The 16370-nt window shown below is 43.5% G+C and overlaps 2 protein-coding genes and 3 non-coding genes across 11 annotated transcripts; all 5 read left to right on the top strand.

Moving 5' to 3' along the window:
* The first annotated feature begins 1050 nt into the window (after window positions 1-1050).
* On the top strand, window positions 1051-9012 carry RPL17 (ribosomal protein L17). 4 transcript variants are annotated; one of them, XM_047828442.1, is made up of 8 exons: window positions 1051-1061; window positions 5704-5709; window positions 5959-6011; window positions 6103-6143; window positions 6902-7036; window positions 7278-7376; window positions 8227-8418; window positions 8925-9012. In XM_047828442.1, the coding sequence occupies exons 3-8, from the start codon at window positions 5972-5974 to the stop codon at window positions 8970-8972; spliced, it is 555 nt and encodes a 184-aa protein (XP_047684398.1). In that variant the 5' UTR covers window positions 1051-1061; window positions 5704-5709; window positions 5959-5971; the 3' UTR covers window positions 8973-9012. The 4 variants fall into 4 exon arrangements, with proteins under 4 accessions (XP_047684398.1, XP_047684397.1, XP_047684399.1 ...); XM_047828441.1 differs by lacking the exon at window positions 5704-5709 and adding an exon at window positions 5192-5200; XM_047828443.1 differs by lacking the exon at window positions 5704-5709.
* Window positions 1057-15387, top strand: CD3H18orf32 (chromosome D3 C18orf32 homolog). Of its 4 annotated transcripts, XM_047828447.1 has the most exons (4): window positions 1057-1061; window positions 5704-5709; window positions 13468-13657; window positions 14676-15387. In XM_047828447.1, exons 3-4 carry the CDS (start codon window positions 13493-13495, stop codon window positions 14739-14741), a joined length of 231 nt encoding a protein of 76 aa, XP_047684403.1. In that variant the 5' UTR covers window positions 1057-1061; window positions 5704-5709; window positions 13468-13492; the 3' UTR covers window positions 14742-15387. The 4 variants fall into 4 exon arrangements, with proteins under 4 accessions (XP_047684403.1, XP_047684401.1, XP_047684400.1 ...); XM_047828445.1 differs by lacking the exons at window positions 1057-1061; window positions 5704-5709 and adding an exon at window positions 9949-10102; XM_047828444.1 differs by lacking the exons at window positions 1057-1061; window positions 5704-5709 and adding an exon at window positions 10150-10564.
* On the top strand, window positions 5810-5875 carry LOC125149739 (small nucleolar RNA SNORD58). The gene has a single exon (XR_007146039.1). It is a non-coding gene; the product is annotated as a small nucleolar RNA SNORD58 (small nucleolar RNA).
* LOC125149738 (small nucleolar RNA SNORD58) lies at window positions 6235-6299 on the top strand. The gene has a single exon (XR_007146038.1). It is a non-coding gene; the product is annotated as a small nucleolar RNA SNORD58 (small nucleolar RNA).
* Window positions 7127-7191, top strand: LOC125149737 (small nucleolar RNA SNORD58). The gene has a single exon (XR_007146037.1). It is a non-coding gene; the product is annotated as a small nucleolar RNA SNORD58 (small nucleolar RNA).
* Window positions 15388-16370: the final 983 nt, after the last annotated feature.

Raw genomic sequence — 16370 nt, 5'->3', positions numbered from 1 at the left:
TGGAGCCCCAGAGGTCATCATTAAGGAGAAGCCAATAGGAGGTCTCAGGGGAGTTGTGTTTCTGTCCTGTTTCGAGGAGCCCAGAGGCATTTGCGATTCCGCTCCCACCTTCTCTACCTTTGCCAAACTCACGACCTCATGCCTGAATATCTGCTAGTTTTTCTGGGGCTCTGCCACAATCCACTCTGAGGTTCCTGATCTCCCCAGTCCACCCAGCATCTCAGAGCCAGAATAATCCTCCTCGACCTGCTCTCATTCGGTCCCTCCTATGAATGCAAGCAACAGTATTCTGAGAAGGTGGGAGTGTGGGCCAGGCCTGGAGAGCCGTGCAAAAGCTGGAGTGGAAGTCGAGAAATGGACTGTCCCGAGGCAGGACGCGGAAGTGAGGGCAGCCCCAGTGAGCCACAGGTCACCAGGAAACCTGGAGGTCACTGGGAAGCAGTCGGGAAGACAGGAATGTGAAGAACTGGCGGCAAGGATGGTGAGAAAGAACACAGGCGCGGAGAGGAGATCTGGGTTCAAATCCCAGCCCTGTCCCTTTGAACCTTGTTTATCTTATCTGTAAAATGAAACAACAGCGCCGGCTGCCGTGGACACTGAGATGTGCCTCCCTCGTCTCTCTTCAGGAATGAAGGACTTCTTCTCCCTCTGTCAGGAGTGCTGTCAGTCCTCAGCCGTCTCAGTCGTCTCTGAGAATTGGCTGAAGACAACTGCTTCACATCTTCCTGGAGAAGCCCCATCCAGTGACGAATCCATGGGTGGGACAGAGGCCCAGCCCCCACCCAGGTTGGGACAAGTCAGAAGGAACAACCAGCTCCAGAGGTCCCCTAGGTAGGAGCAGGTGCTGGCTGATACCTTCACTGGGACCGCATCTCACCCTAACTTGACCCTCTGATCAGTCCTGTCTCCTTTCCACGATACTGAATCCATGAGCAGTACTTAATCTCTCTCAGACTCTGCTTTCTGGGAAGCCCAATCTGGGCCATCTACCTCATCTATTCAGGAGTTTCCAGAAAGTGGCAAATGTAAAGCATGCAGTCACAACACCCAGTATAAGAGATGTCAATCGGGGTGGCTCAGTCGGTCAAGCATCTGACTTCAGCTCAGGTCATGATCTCGCAGTTCATGGGTTCCAGCCCCGTGTCCGGCTCTCTGCTGACAGCTCAGAGCCTGGAGCCTGCTTCAGATTCTGTGTCTCCCTCTCTCTCTACCCACCTCCGCCCCCCAGTTGTGCTCGCTCTCTCTCTCTCTCTCTCAACTCTCTCTCTCTCTCTCTCTCTCAAAAACAAACAAAGATAAACAGAAAGCAAGATGCAGAAGATTGTATACAGTATACTATCCTGGGAGTGTTTGTAATTCATAGAATTTTTCTGGAAGGATATAATACTGATATTGGTAGAAGCCTTGGAAATAGGGAACTGGAAGTTATTGGAGAGAGAAGGTATATCAGTGTGCTTGGGCTTTCATAATAAAGTGCCACAGATTAGCAGGTTTAAACAGAAATTTATTTTCTTAAAATTCTAGAGGCTAGAAGTCCAAGATCAAGGTGTCCAGGTTCTTCTGAAGCCTCGTACTGATCATCCATATAAACTCATTTTACTTTAATTACCTCTTCAATTCAATGCAGTCCCTATCAAAATCCCAGCAGACTTTTTGTAGAAATTAACAAGCTGATCCTAAAATTTATATGGAAACATAGAGGACCCAGGAGAGCCGAAACAACTTCAAAAAGAATAAAGTTGGAAAACATATGCTAGCTGATTTCAAATTTGGCTGTAAAGTTACATGACAGTGACATGCTGCTACAAAGATAATCAAATAGATGGATGGACCAGAAGTGAAAGTCCAGAAATAAATCCTCCCCTTTCTGGTCAATTGATTTGCAATAAAAGTGCCACAGCAGTTCAATGAAGAAAAGACCATGGTCTCAGCAAACGGCGCTAGAAAAATGGAATATCCACATGCAAAAAGATTGATTTGGACCTTATGTCAAATGAAACTGAGTTACAAAAATTAATTCAACCCAAATGTAAGAACTAAACCTTTTTTGTTTTAGTTTAGTCTAGGTTAGGTTAGTTTAGTTTAGTTTAGAAAACATGGGAAAGAAATAATTACCTCGGGATAGGCAAAGATTTCTTAGGTATAATACCAGAATCACAATTTTTTTTTTTAATCAATACATTGAACCTCATCAAAATTTAAAACTCTTGTGGGGCACCTGGGTGGCGCAATCAGTTGACTGTCCCGCTCGTGATTTCAGCTCGAGTCATAATCCCAGAGTCGTGGGATGGAGACCCACACCGGGCTCCATGCTGAGCAGGGAGCCTGCTTAGGATTCTTTCTCTCCCTTTGCCCCTCTCCCCCTACCTCTCTAAAATTAACAATTTTTTTAAAAAAGGGAGAAAAAAAATTTAACTTTTTCACTTTGTTAGACATTATTAAGAAAATAAAAAGACAAGTCAGAGTCAGGGAGGACATATTTGCAAAGCTTATAAAACACTTGTATCCAGCATGAATACATAACTCTTACAACTCGATAAGAAGACAAATAATCCACTTTTAAATGGCCAAAAGAGTTGAACACATACTTCAGAAAGCTGAATGTCAAATAAGCATGTGAAAAGATGCTCAACATCATTAGACTTTAGGGAAATGCAGTCAAAAACCACAACGATATGCCACTACATAGCCATTACAATGACAATAATTAAAAAGACAGACAATACCAAGTTTTGGCAAGGGCATACAGAAACTGGAACCCTCATACATTGCTGGTGGGGATATCAAAAGATACAGGTGCGTTAGAAAACAGTTTGGGGGTTTCTTAAAAAGTTCAACATAAACTTAACATGTAACCAAGCAATTTCACTCCTAGGTATCTGCCTGAAGATAAATGAAAACACGTGTCCACACGAAAATTTGCACTCAGATGTTCACAACCGGTGTGTTCATCAGAGCCAAAAACCTGAAACAACACAAATGTTCGTCTGTGGCTGAACTAATAAATTGTGATATAGCTGTAAACGGAATTCTATTCAATAACAAAAAAGAATGACTGACTCATACACGCAACTTAGACTGAGACAGTCTAAGTGAATTTCAAAAGCATTGTGCTAAACAAAAGAAGCCAGACACAAAACACTGCATACTGTATGATTCCATTTACGTGATATTCTGGAAAAGGCAAAACTATAGTGACAGAAAGCAGATCAATAGCTGTTGGGTCCCATGGATGGGAGAAAGGGATTAGCTATGAAGAGGCAGGATGGAACTTTGGGGAAGATGGAAATGTTCTGCATCATGATCATGGTGGTGCCTATATGACTGTATTTATCTGTCAAAACAATAAATTCTATGCTAAAAAACTGGGGGTATTTTATTATACATCAAGTATACCTTAATAAAGCTGATTTGTAAAAATCCAAATCAGTCACCTTTGGCAAACCTTTGAGGAAACCAGCTCATTTTTCTGAAAGTCCATAAATAAATGGGAAGATTAAGTCTTATCCTGCCTTTTCTGTATGAACTATATTTCAAGATAATCAAATAATTGAAAGAGGGAAAATTCTTTTTGACACAAGTCCAGCTAAAAAACACTGATAGAATTAGGGAGAAAAAAAATCACCATTTTTAACTCCAGCGGAAATAATGGATATAGGTAAATAATTTCAACGGCTGCTAAAGCCATTAGGTGAAAAGCTGATGTCGAACTTTATAAAGAAGGGATAAGAGCTACAACTCCTGAACTCACTTACCCATCTTAACATCAGTACAAATGAGACAATCAGATGACATTATGTGCATTCTGATAGGATGCAAGGGGAAATACCACCTACACAATATCACCTATGAAGTTTTCTTGCCCCTGGTATTGAACTGAATCTAATCAAGCTTCAAGATATAATTCTAGGAAACTTGAACGATAAGGGTACTTTAGGTTTCAAGTATTTGACCCCCAGACCTGCTGCGAAATATGTCCGGAAAGCTGTTTGATACTTGGGGCTAGTTAAGGCAAGAGATGTGGAATGGAAACCTTAGTTTGGGTGTTCTCAGCCTCTGCTGGAAGCCATGTGAGGGATGGGAACTATGGAGGAAAGACTGTGGAATCCATCATCTGGCAATGGAAGTGGACTCCAGGAGAGGGACCTAGGACTGAGGTCTCTGGAATTGAGGTCAAGAAACCAAAAGTGCTTAGAGCATTGTCCAGACTTCTTTCACTTAGAGTTCAAATTTGCCTGGAGTGACAGTGCTTTGAAAGAGAAGACCCAGTCAGAGGAAGACAGATATCATATATTCTCATTCATAGGTGGAACTTGAGAAACATAACAGAAGACCATGGGGGAAGGAAAGGGGGAAAAATAGTTACAAACAGAGAGGGAGATCATAAGAGACTCTTAAATACAGAGAACAATCGGAGGGTTGATGGGCTGCTGGGGGAGAGGGGAAAATGGGTGATGGGCATTGAGGAGGACACTCGCTGGGATGAGTACTGGTTATCGTATGTAAGCGATGAACCACGGGAATCTACCCCCAAAACCAAGAGCACGCTGTACACACTTTTGTTAGCCAATTTGACAACAAATTATATTTAAAAGAAAAACAAAACAAAAAAAGAAATAGAAGACCCAAAGTGCTAACACCACCAATGGCCGAGAGGGAATAACCAGATAGATGACTTGGGTGAGGAAGAAAGGGAAGATAGTGCCCAAGGGTTTTTCTGCACCGGAAGATCTAGAAGTGGCACTCTTCAGTAGAACTGATTGGGTGGTATTCCCCTCCAGAGAATTCTCTGATTACCATAATTACGACCCATCCTTTACATCTTCTTAATTGTCCATTTACCTACCACTTTTAGGGGTACATGATCACATAATCAAATCTAACAAATGTTGATGAATAAGTGTCTCATCTATACCTAGTAATATGTGATCCTGTGCTAGAATTACAGACCTGTTCTTAATTGACTGATATTTAAAATCCATAACTTTATTTCTGGATATCAAAAAAGGAGAATTTTGAGACACTCCCTAAGAAGGCAATTCGTTTCCAGATCTTCTCAAATATATCCCACATTCCCTTTCTCTTAGCGCTCCGCCTATCTTCAAATCACGTTCTTCAGGCTGGAGATCTCGCGAGAGGTCGAGTGCGCATGAATTCTCCCAGGAGCCACCGCTCTTCCTCTTCCCGTAAGCGGCCTGAGGTGAGTGATTGTTTGCTGTCTCTCTCCAAGAGCTGAATCCTCCAGTTATCGCCGCCATCCGGGCCTCGGTGGCGCTGATGGCTATGCCCGCGGGAGGAAGCCTCCTGCGGCTACTGATTCTTCGCTGAAGGCGATGTCCCTCTGTGCAGGGGGACGTGTCGGAGCAGAAGGCCGCGATGGGCGGGAATGGGGGTGGAACGGGTACCGGCGGCCTGTCGTCAGTGCCGTTTCCGACTCCCGAGGGCCAGTGTGTTGCGGTGAGTGCTGGCCGCGACGCGTGTGTGGCTGCAACGAGAAAGTTTGGGGGAATAAAAGTGAAGTTGGGTTGAGGCGTCACTTACCCATTTGAACGAGTGTTTCAAGTTCGATGGCGCTTAACCTAATAGCCCAAAAGCACCTGGGAAGATGGCATCACCTTCTATGGGGAGGGAGCGTGCAGAGGGTTGTAGACGAGCATTCTGCGGTGCCGTTGCGTGGAGTCCTTATACTCCTGAGTGATCCAGAGTGGGGTTGAGACAGGCCACGTTCTCCTTAAGAAGGGAAAAGGGCTCATGAGGTCCGAGTCCCTAGTAGATGCAGCGGGGAAGAAAGCTCTGGAGAAAAGGATGGCTGCGATGAAGGCATTTCTTAGGACACCTTTGGATTAACCGTGAAAACAACTACTTTCTGAGCGGCTGTCGGTAGCATTTAATATGTATTTAAACTGCATCGGTGACTGTAAATGTGTGTTGACGGAATTTCCTCCTGATCCCTTCCAGGTGATCTCTGAAAATGGTTCGCTATTCACTTGACCCGGAAAACCCGACAAAATGTAAGTGAACCGGAAGAGATCTAAATTCCTTACCTTGGGGTAAGAGGAATCCTAAGACAACCCAAAATTAACCAAAACTTTTATTTTTCAGCATGCAAATCAAGAGGTTCAAATCTTCGTGTTCACTTTAAGGTATGTGAATCCTCATATATGTTCTGAAAGGGTTGTGCCACATTGTTCCAGTGTTTTGGGTTTTTTTTGTTTTACCATTCTAAAAAGGTGGCTGCAGTGATGCGTTTCTTAGGACACCTTTGGATTTACCATGAAAACTAATCAGTTCTGAGCAGTCACCTTTGAGGCATCGAGTCTGTAATGATCAATCATATAATGAGCACTTTGATTTGTGGAATTGCGTGAGATGACCAGAGATCTATTGGAGAACTTGGTGTAGAGATCAAGATAACAAGACCCTTAACATGGTTACAAGATGATGGAGTTAAAGCATTATAGTTAGGGGGTGCCTGGGTGGCTCAGTCAGTGAACATCCGACTTTGGGTCACGTCATGATCTCTCAGTTCCCAGGTTCAAGCCTCAGGTCGGGCTCTGTGCTGACCGTTCAGAGCCTGGAGCCTGCTTCAGATTCTGTGTCTTCCCTCTCTCTCTGCCCCTCCCATCTCATGTTCTTTTCTCTCAAAAAATAAACATTTAAAATTTTTAAAAAATAAAACCTATTACACTTAATAGAGGTTTGGGGTTTATTTTTCCCTGACTTCCAAGTCTCCCTGGCTTTTAATCACAGACTTTTTTTTTTTTTTCTAATATTCCCTCCCCTTTAAAGAACGGGAAATCTTTTGTTGATGTATGTTGACATTTTAAACAATTTCGTGTTTACTTCAAAAATTGTTACTCTTTCACATCGTTAAGTCACAGTTTATACTGTTTATACTTAGAACACACGGGAAACTGCCCAGGCCATCAAGGGTATGCATATCCGAAAAGCCACCAAGTATCTGAAAGATGTCACTTTGCAGAAGCAGTGTGTGCCATTCCGACGCTACAATGGTGGAGTTGGTAGGTGTGCCCAGGTGAGAGCTCACAGTGGCTGTCTGAAATGACTTTGTAATGGAGAGGGGTTGGGTGGGGTTAGGATCTGCCTGGAATCAGGTTCTTTCTGGTTGCTGGGATGACCATCTTAGGACACCTTTGGATTAACCATGAAAAAAAAACTGTTCTGAGCAACCTTGGTGTTGGATTAAAAATCATATTGGTTGTAACACTGATTAAAATGAGGGGAAATGACTAACGCGTTCCTTGGATTCTTTTCAGGCCAAACAGTGGGGCTGGACGCAGGGTCGGTGGCCCAAAAAGAGTGCCGAATTTTTACTGCACATGCTTAAAAATGCAGAGAGTAATGCTGAACTTAAGGTACCTAAACCATTGACTTTTATTTATTTATTTAGAGAGCTAGAGAGTGCACATGCGGGGGAGGGGCAGAGAGGGGGACAGAGGATCTGAAGTGGGCTCTGCTGACAGCAGAGAGCGCGGTGTGGGGTGAACTCCCAACAAACTGCAAGATCGTGACCTGATCCAAAGTTGGACACTCAACTGAGCCACCCAGGCACCCCAACATCTTTATTTATATGCATATAACTTGGATTGTTATTCAATTATTGTTGCTATTGTCCAGATTTGTTTCTTTGACTGTCTTGTTTTCTCAGTAACTGAAATTTCCCATTCGTTTTTTTAAATCTCTACCTCCCAATTTCCAGAAGACCAAAATTTTGTGTGTGAAGCCCTTCAGAAGCATGATCCACTCCCCTTCATGACTTTTAGGGAGGCCCCTTACAAGCTGCATATAGCGCTGAGTTTTTTGGTTTTTTTTTTTTAATGTTTGTTTATTTTTGAGACAGACAGAGCATGAGTGGGGGAAGGTCAGAGAGAGAGGGAGACACAGAATCTGAATCAGGCTCCAGGCTCGGCACTGTCAGCACAGAGCCCAACGCAGGGCTCAAACTCACGGACCGTGAGATCATGACCTGAGCCGAAGTCAGACGCTTAACCGACTGAGCCACCCAGACGCACCCTGCCCTGAGTTTTAATAGTTATTTAGATTTAAGGAAGGACCCTTAGAATAAAGGTGAAAGCAAAAAAATGTTTGACAGGCTATTTGAAGTCTTAAGGTTTGCCTTGCAAAGATGGGGACTTGATTTTCCAGTGATAAGGTTTGTGGTGTTGAGATAAAGATGTCAATTTGATTTTGTTCGTCTCTTCCCAGGGTTTAGATGTAGATTCTCTGGTCATTGAGCACATCCAGGTGAACAAAGCCCCCAAAATGCGGCGTAGAACTTACAGGGCTCATGGTCGGATTAACCCATACATGAGCTCTCCCTGCCACATTGAGATGATCCTTACTGAAAAAGAGCAGATTGTTCCTAAACCAGAAGAGGAGGTTGCACAGAAGAAAAAGGTAAATTACTCACTGTTACTTAGTCATTGATCGGTTTTGTGTATGATTGATAGTGCCTTTTTGTATATACATATATCAGCACTGTATAATTATCTGCTGATGGCCCCACCTGAATTTTTATAGCGACTTAAAATGCAACATGTGCAAAAAACGGGCCCCTCCGTCCTCCCCAAACTAATAAGCTTGTTTGCAGTAAATGATCCCATTCAGTTCTTTAAGCCGGGAACCTGGGAGTGATTCTAGATTCCCCCCACCCCTGCCCTTCAGCCTAACTAACTTCTGTTGGTTTAATTTCTCACATACTGTCTTCCGTTCTTTTTGCCACTTAATCACATGGTCTCCCTGTCTCCAGTCTTCAGCACAAACTCCCCTACTTACTTTTTCTCCTGTCACTCCCCCCCGTGCCATTTCTCTATGCCAGAGGAATTCCCTTTACCTCTTCCTTTTAAGATGTAGTGCAAACTTCTCCAGGAAACCTGTAACAGCCTTTTTTTTTCTTTCCCCAGATATCCCAGAAGAAACTGAAGAAACAAAAACTTATGGCCCGGGAGTAAATTCTGCATGAAATACATGCAAATAAAAGTAAAAACAATGCTGGTTGTCTTTGTTATTAAACGTATTACAAGTATCCTCACAAAATGGATCAAATGGGTTTTCTTCTGATTAGAATTAGAAACTGATTATTCTGTTAGCCCTGTGCCACTAATTTTGATTTGGAAACAGGCTGTTTTGAATTACTTGGTGCTACCTTGCATAAAATGGAATCTGAGTATGGGGCTATTTCTGAATTTTTTTCCAACCACTTTTATTGAGACTTAACACCTACTCACCCAAACACGATTCAGTTGATGGCTTTTATTATATTACACATCTGTCACCGGGCAAATCTTTGTGGGCATTTTCATTATCCCAAGAGGAACCTTACCTAACCCGATCCAGCCTTGAGCAACTACTAACACGGATGTATAGATTTTCCTCTTTTGGACATTTCATGCGAATGAGTTGACAGTATGTGGTCTTTTGTCACTGGCTTTAATTTTGCATAGTATTTTGTGATAAAGCAAGGCTATTTTTTGACAAATAGGTATGCATCGTATAAACTAACGTTTGGACCCCTTTTTGAAGCTATTGTGGGTAGTGCAGCTGAAACTACAAGCTTGTGTGGGCGTGTCCTCATTTCTCTTGGGTCTGTACCAAAAGTGGATTTCCTGGATTTCGCCTGTCGTGCTGTTTACAGTCCTAACTGCAGTCTGTGAGGGTCCAATAAGCACTTAAAGCAACTTCGTGTTAATTCCCTGCCTGAGTCTCCGACCCTTTTAACTGGTACAGTGAAGTTTGGTCACAACAGCGTTCGGTAACAGCCTGGTCCTTACACGCAAGTGGAGTGACCTCTATGGCGGTGAACCACCGGCACCCGCCGTTTCCGGAACAACGTTTTGGATTTTGTTCGAGTGTCGGGGACAGCTGACTCCCCGACTCCCTTGAGCGCAGGGTTTGCGCTTAAGGTGCCGGCGCCGGAAGTCAGGGCGCGCGTCCGCCTGGGCGTCACCGCTACGTCCTGCGCGCCCTCAGCCTGACGCAGGCGCGCCTTTGTCGGCCCCTTTTGCGGTGCCCATTGGCTAGGCGGCAGCACGTCCCTCCCTCCGGAAGTGCGGACATTTCCACTTGGACCCGGTGGACGCGGGTGAGCGGTGCCCGGTGGGCCGGGGCTTTCGGCTGCGGGTTCGGGGCGGGGGTGCGCGCGGGGGGTCCCTGGTGCCGTCTGGCCGCTTCGCAGGCTCCAGCCCGGGTGGTGCTGAGCGAGCCCCACCCGCCTGCAGTTGGCCTGCGCCGGGCACCCCGCGGCCCGCCTGCGCTCTCCCGGGATACCCCGCTTCGCCCTCCAGACGCGCGCCCCTGCCTCCTGCCCTCCCCTCGCCGTTACCTCCTCCGTCCGCGGCCGCCCGCCTCCCGGCCCGCCTCTCCCTTTCCATATGTCCGTGTATCCTCTTCCTTGGCCTGCACCGTCGGCTTCACTTCGCTCTCTTGTCTTCACCACCGTTCGCTCGTATCCTGTCCTGTCTTTTGTCGTTGTCTTTGAATCAGCCCGTCCCGTAGAACGATGTGCCAAACGGGGTTACCTGAAGGGAGGTGGCGTTCCGACACGGTACCTGCCAGATTTCTAACAGAGCCTCAGCCTTTTCCTCTGTAGTCCGTCGTCTTGGACTAAGCCGAATGAAAGCGAATTCCTCTCCTCCGACAGTTTAAATGCGTTTTGCCCGCTTTGCTGGAATATCCGAGAACTGGCTTCATGAAAGTAGAGTGATAATCATCTTATCAGTTTGTCATAGCCAATTTCTAGACCTTCCTAAGCCACAGTTTCCACATGTATGAAGTTCCTCAGAGTGTCATAAAGATTGAGAGATAAAATACAGTAGTTTCATTATGAAGAGAGCTAAACGGTTTTATAAAAGCCATGTTTGTGACATAAGCGATTGGTAGTACTTGCTCTTGAGAGTTTCTTTAAGACAATAATTAGGAGTAGGTAAAGATGAATCTGTGATGGGCTGCCGGTCATTAACTGAACCTAGTCCTAGGAGCACTGTCAGTTGTTTCAAAGGGTTTAAGTTGGTCTTGAAGGCTTGGTAGGAGGGGAATAACTTGATCATTGTATTTTTGTTAGGGGAGAAAGCAAGAGTATTGAGGTAGGAAACCAGAATTGGGAATTCTGATCTTAACCAACTCTAGTTACTATTTGCCTTTGCGTGAACTTTGGACAGGTTGTAGCTTTTGGATCTGGGTTTGTTGTTGGGGGCGGGGCGCGGGGGGGGGAGAGGGGGGAGGTTCCGGGGTTTTTTTTTGTGGTAACAAGGCTTAGAAGGCACTTAACCCATTCACACACTCTTCTGGCCTTTGTATTCGTTATTAACATATCTAATCCATCTGCATCCCGTGAGAGAGGCTATTGTCCTAATTGTCCACTGGAAGGAATCAAGATCAGACTCCTTGGATAATTTGCCCAAGGACACCGATTCGAAAGTGGTGAGAACAGGTCTCATATTCTGGCAGCTGCCAACCAGTCTGCTTTGCTCAGTAGGCTGTGGTGTAAGAGTGTCAGACCAAATTCAGAAGGTCTATGGCCAAAAATAATGATTGCTTGGTAAAAGCTGAAAAAGGCTCAGTGCACGGTTTGGGTTTTCTCATCAGAAAATATGTTCTTTAAAACTTCGGAACAAAATAGTTGGGTAAATTCTTATAACGTTACTTTAATTTGACCAGAGGACTGTCTCAAAGAATGTAGCTATGAATCCTTTGTAAAATAGCTGATCGTTCCTTGATGTACATTTATGTTAACTTGTTTATAGCTCTTGTAATTCATTTCAAAGCCACATTCAGATTGGGTTGTCTACACTGCTGCTTACTTGTATTGTGAATAATTTTAAATCACCTTAGTGTAGTCATTGTGCCGATTCATTTGCCAGCAAGTACTACCTGATTTGCAATATTTTGAAATAAGTTTTTTGGGGGGTTTATTTTGAGAGAGCGAGAGAGTGAGCATGGGTAGGGGAGAGGCAGAGAGGGAGAGAGAGAGAATCCCAAGCAGGCTCCGAGCTGTTAGTGCAGAGCCTGCAAACCCTGAAATCATGACCTGAGCCAAAATCAGGGGACATTTAACCAACTGAGCCACCCAGGTGCCTCCAAAATAGGAAATTTTAGCGTTCTGGACTATTAGTTTTCTGCACTGTTCTGAAGCTTGTTAGTGTTTCATGCCTACTTTAAGGGATTAAAAATTCTTGTAAATTTAAAGTCTTTGGTTCAGTAGTATATTATGGAAGTAGTGTTGTTGGTTTTGAGAAATTTCAAGATTTCTAATTAAGGAAATTCGAGGTATTAATTTTTTTTTTGAAATGGACAATTTACTTATAACGATAATAATGCCGCATATTTTTTTTTTTCTCAGCATACTTTAATTGCTATTAAAAAGAAAAAGGCAGGGGAGCCTAGGTGACTCAGTCAGTTAAGTGTCTGACTTCAGCTCAGGTCGTGATCTCACAGTTCCTGAGTTCAAGCCCCGTGTCGGGCTCTGCGCTGACAGCTCAGAGCCTGGAGCCTGCTTCAGATTCTGTGTCTGCGGCTCTCACTGCCCCTTCCCCACTCACGTGCACTCGCGCTCTCTCCCTTTTTCAAAAATAAATAAACAGGGGCGCCTGGGTGGCTCAGTCGGTTAAGCGTCCGACTTCAGCTCAGGTCATGATCTCGCAGTCCGTGAGTTCAAGCCCCGCATCGGGCTCTGTACTGACCGCTCAGAGCCTGGAGCCTGTTTCGGATTCTGTGTCTCCCTCTCTCTCTGACCCTCCCCCATTCATGCTCTGTCTCTCTCTGTCTCAAAAATAAATAAACGTTAAAAAAAATTTTTAAAAATAATAAAAATAAATAAATAAACATAAAAAAAAAAAGAGAGAGAGAGCAAATCTATCAATGGAGAGTTGTTGCCTGGGAAAGTCCAGCTGATTTGCAGCCCAGAGGTCTTCCAAAGTGAGTCCTTAGCGAATTCCATGTTAGAAGATTTGCCCTTAGCCTTGGAGTTTTCGCTGGTCAATATTGTCAGTTTCTGAAGATGATTAGGCCCTGGGAGTTAATTCCCACCAAACTGAAATAGAAGTCATAATTAATGCTCCATGTCTTTGAGCCTACTTTTCTTTGTATGGAAATGGCAAGGGTACTCCATCTCACTGGATTTTTTGAGGATTACATAGTTAATAAATGCAAAGGGCCTAACTGCCTGGTACCCAGCAACTAACTGGTGTTTTTCCTTTATCACATTTATGGTTGGGAAAAAGTGACTGAAGAGGCCTGGAGACGGGAGCCTCACTATTATTTTTATTATGTCTGCACCTGTTACTCCTTTACAGAAAGTAGCATTTTATTGAATAGACTTGTGCTTTTCGCTAATTAATGATTTAAGTTTTTCCTTTAATGTAGAACTGGTCCTGTCCAGTATCTTAACCTAGGTAAGTTCCTTGCGTCATTCATGTCTGCTAACCGAACTTGTGTTTTCACGTGTGCCAGCACTTCAGGACCCCAGCCTGGGAGGATGGTGTGTATCCCTTGCATCGTCATTCCAGTTCTGCTCTGGATCTACAAGAAGTTCCTGGAGCCGTACATATACCCTCTGCTCTCCCCCTTTGTTAGTCGCATGTGGCCTAGTAAAGCCCTCCGAGAATCCCACGACAAAAACAAAGGCCAAGTAGACTGCAAGGTAGGAACACGAAGATACCTTGAATGAGGGCGGGTGAGGGGAGTGGTACAGTCAAGGTAAAATACGTGGCTTTGAAAAGGCAAGCTCTTGGAACCAGAAGCTTCCTTAATGTGCCTTTTTTTTTTTTTTTAATGTTTGTTTATTTGTGAGAGAGAGACAGGCAGAGCATGAGTAGGGGAGGGGCATAGAAGGAGACACAGAATCTGAAGCAGGCTCCAGACTCTGTCAGCACAGAGGCCAGTGCAGGGTTCAAACCCATGGACCACTAGATCATGACCTGAGGCAGTTGGCTGCTTAACCGACTGAGCCACCCAGGCGCCCCTTCCTTAATGTGTCTTAATTTCTTTGTTTAAAATAAGGGGTTTGGGGTGGTTTTAAAGTAATTAACATTTGGTTTGAACTAAGGTTTTAAACTGGACTTCTGGTCAGTGCATTTATGTCTTGATTTTAAGCCATGATAGTAACCAATATTTCTTAGCTGGTAAGAATAATAGTAAATAGCTAATGGATGAGAAGAGATGATATTAAAATATGCCAGTTTCATTGATAACTTGGGTAAGAGATTTAGTTGGAAGGATCATAGAAATTAAAGCAAAAAAAAAAAAAAAAAAACCCACACACACCAAAAGGGGCACCTGGGTGGCTCAGTTGAGCATCTGACTTTGGCTCAAGTCGTGACCTCACAGTTCGTGAGTTCAAGCCCCGCGTCGGGGTCTGTGCTGACAGCTCAAAGCCTGCTTTGGATTCTCCATCTCCCTCTCTCTCTCTGCTGCCCTTCCCCAAATAAACTAAAAAAGAAAAAAAATTATTTTTTAAAATGAATATTTGGACAACTCTGTTTTTAGCCTTGGAGCTTGTTAAGCTCAACTTCAACTGTGTTCTGCACTAATTTAGCTACCCTGCCCATTTCTGGAACCAGGGTTTTTTCATTCTGAAGTTTGTCTGTTTTTAAAGAGAAGATCTCTTAAAATGAGTGTCTTTTTGTTGTACTAATATCTATCATGGTTTTTTATTTTAGGGTGCAGACATGAATGGATTACCAACAAAAGGACCAATGGAAATCTCTGATAAAAAGAAAGACTAAAGTGCTTGTCCCAAAGGATCGCATTGTTTAAAAATGGACCTGATAATATGAAGCACCTTGCTTGTAATTGTCTCTGACCTTTTTCTCTGAGACCAGGATTCCGGATAGATAGCTTAGCTGCTTACCTGATACTGATCAGGAAATACGTGATATTTGTATTTAAGATGTGTTTAGTTAATTGTATTTAATGATCTCATTCCTGAGTTCCTTTTTCATTAAAGTAGCTTTAATTTCTCTTATTACAGTTATGAAGAAATAAAAGGGTTGTGCCTGTAGACACTGCTACTAAATCAGTACTCATAAATCCTTGGGCCTCTAGCTTTTGTTCAGGCTCTTTGAATTTGAACAGAGCACGATGTTACTGTGAAACAGTGCAGTGAGACTGTGCAGTGAAAGGAAAGTGTTTGGAGGGATGATGAGGACTTGAAACTTAAAGATACAATTACTGTCTAATACAACAGAGAAGCTTACTCAGGAGGGTAGCAATTACTGCTTATGGCTCTGAGAAAATAGAAAAGACAGGGAAATTGGGGAGACGCCTTTGAGAAATGGAATACCTTTTACAGAAATGTCTAATATACACTAATTCTAATCCTTGTTGCATTCCTTCTATTCTTACGAAGTATATTAAATATTCTGTTTAGCGTGTGGTGTCTTTTTTCTTTTAACGTTTAAATATTTAGTGGGTTGGCCGGTTAGCTCAGCTGGTTAGAGCATGGTACTGGTAAAGTTTAAATATTTAAAAGGGCCATTTTGTAGCCCATCAAAAAGCAGAATTACAGTGCGACGGCATCTGTATAGTTGTGAAACAACAATCTTTTTTTTTTTTTTAAGAGTAGATTGTATCCATTACCATTGCATAATAAGACACTCCAAAATTGAGTGGTTTTTAACAGGGGACTGGGCAGAGTCCTTTGCTGGTCTGGGTCCCCACATTGTCTTTCTTCCCTGGGCTTCTTCACATTAGTGTCGGGATGTATAAATAGTCAAAGATGATGACCATATCTTTGTATTGGATGTGTGCATTCCCTATGAGTTTAGAAGGAGAAGTTAGAAGGGACTCCTGCCCTTGAAGTCCTCGGTCCTCACTGAGGCTCTGTTAAGCTGTGTGTCAAGTCAGGTCATTGATGCACCCTGGACTTCATCTGATGCAAGGCAGTAGCTTTCAGTTTTTCTCTTCCACCCCACCTGAAGGATAAGAGAGATCCCCTTTAGCGACTGTGTTCAGCTGATTAGGTTTTTTGCACAGGACCCCCCAATGAGGTTTTTTTTTTTAAGGTATAAAAACTATTATAAAAATAGATGTAGGGGTGCTTGGCTGGCTCAGTCAGTGGAGTGTGCATCTCTTGATCTTGGGGTTGTAGGTTCAAGCCCCTGCGTTAGGTGTGGAGATTACTTAAAATATTAAAAAAAAAAAAAAAAAAAAAAAAAGCAAAGTTTGTAGTAGGAGAGTTCAAGAGCAAGTTAAATGTTCTTTCTCTGCCTTTATTCCAGCTCCACAGACGTAACCACTGTTAGTTTTTTGTGTAGCTTTCTAGCAACTTCCTTGATATTTTTGTTTTGTTTAAAAAAACTTTTTTAATGTTTATTTTAGAGAAAGAGGGAGAGACAGCGTGAGACACAAAATCT

This window comes from Prionailurus viverrinus, chromosome D3 (assembly GCF_022837055.1).
Source record: "Prionailurus viverrinus isolate Anna chromosome D3, UM_Priviv_1.0, whole genome shotgun sequence".
NCBI lineage: Eukaryota > Metazoa > Chordata > Mammalia > Carnivora > Felidae > Prionailurus > Prionailurus viverrinus.
The sequence above is the reverse complement of the archived record's forward strand: the minus strand, read 5'-3'. Positions and strand labels throughout refer to the sequence as shown.

Excerpts from the sequence above, each read along its gene's own strand:
- RPL17 (XM_047828443.1), top strand. The coding sequence starts at position 5,972 with ATGGTTCGCTATTCACTTGACCCGGAAAACCCGACAAAAT. Across the intron at positions 6,144-6,901 it reads ATCTTCGTGTTCACTTTAAG|AACACACGGGAAACTGCCCA; the intron begins GTATGTGAATCC and ends GTTTATACTTAG. Across the intron at positions 7,377-8,226 it reads AGAGTAATGCTGAACTTAAG|GGTTTAGATGTAGATTCTCT; the intron begins GTACCTAAACCA and ends GTCTCTTCCCAG.
- CD3H18orf32 (XM_047828444.1), top strand. The coding sequence starts at position 10,392 with ATGTCCGTGTATCCTCTTCCTTGGCCTGCACCGTCGGCTTCACTTCGC. Across the intron at positions 10,565-13,467 it reads GGAGGTGGCGTTCCGACACG|CACTTCAGGACCCCAGCCTG; the intron begins GTACCTGCCAGA and ends CACGTGTGCCAG. Across the intron at positions 13,658-14,675 it reads AAGGCCAAGTAGACTGCAAG|GGTGCAGACATGAATGGATT; the intron begins GTAGGAACACGA and ends TTTTTATTTTAG.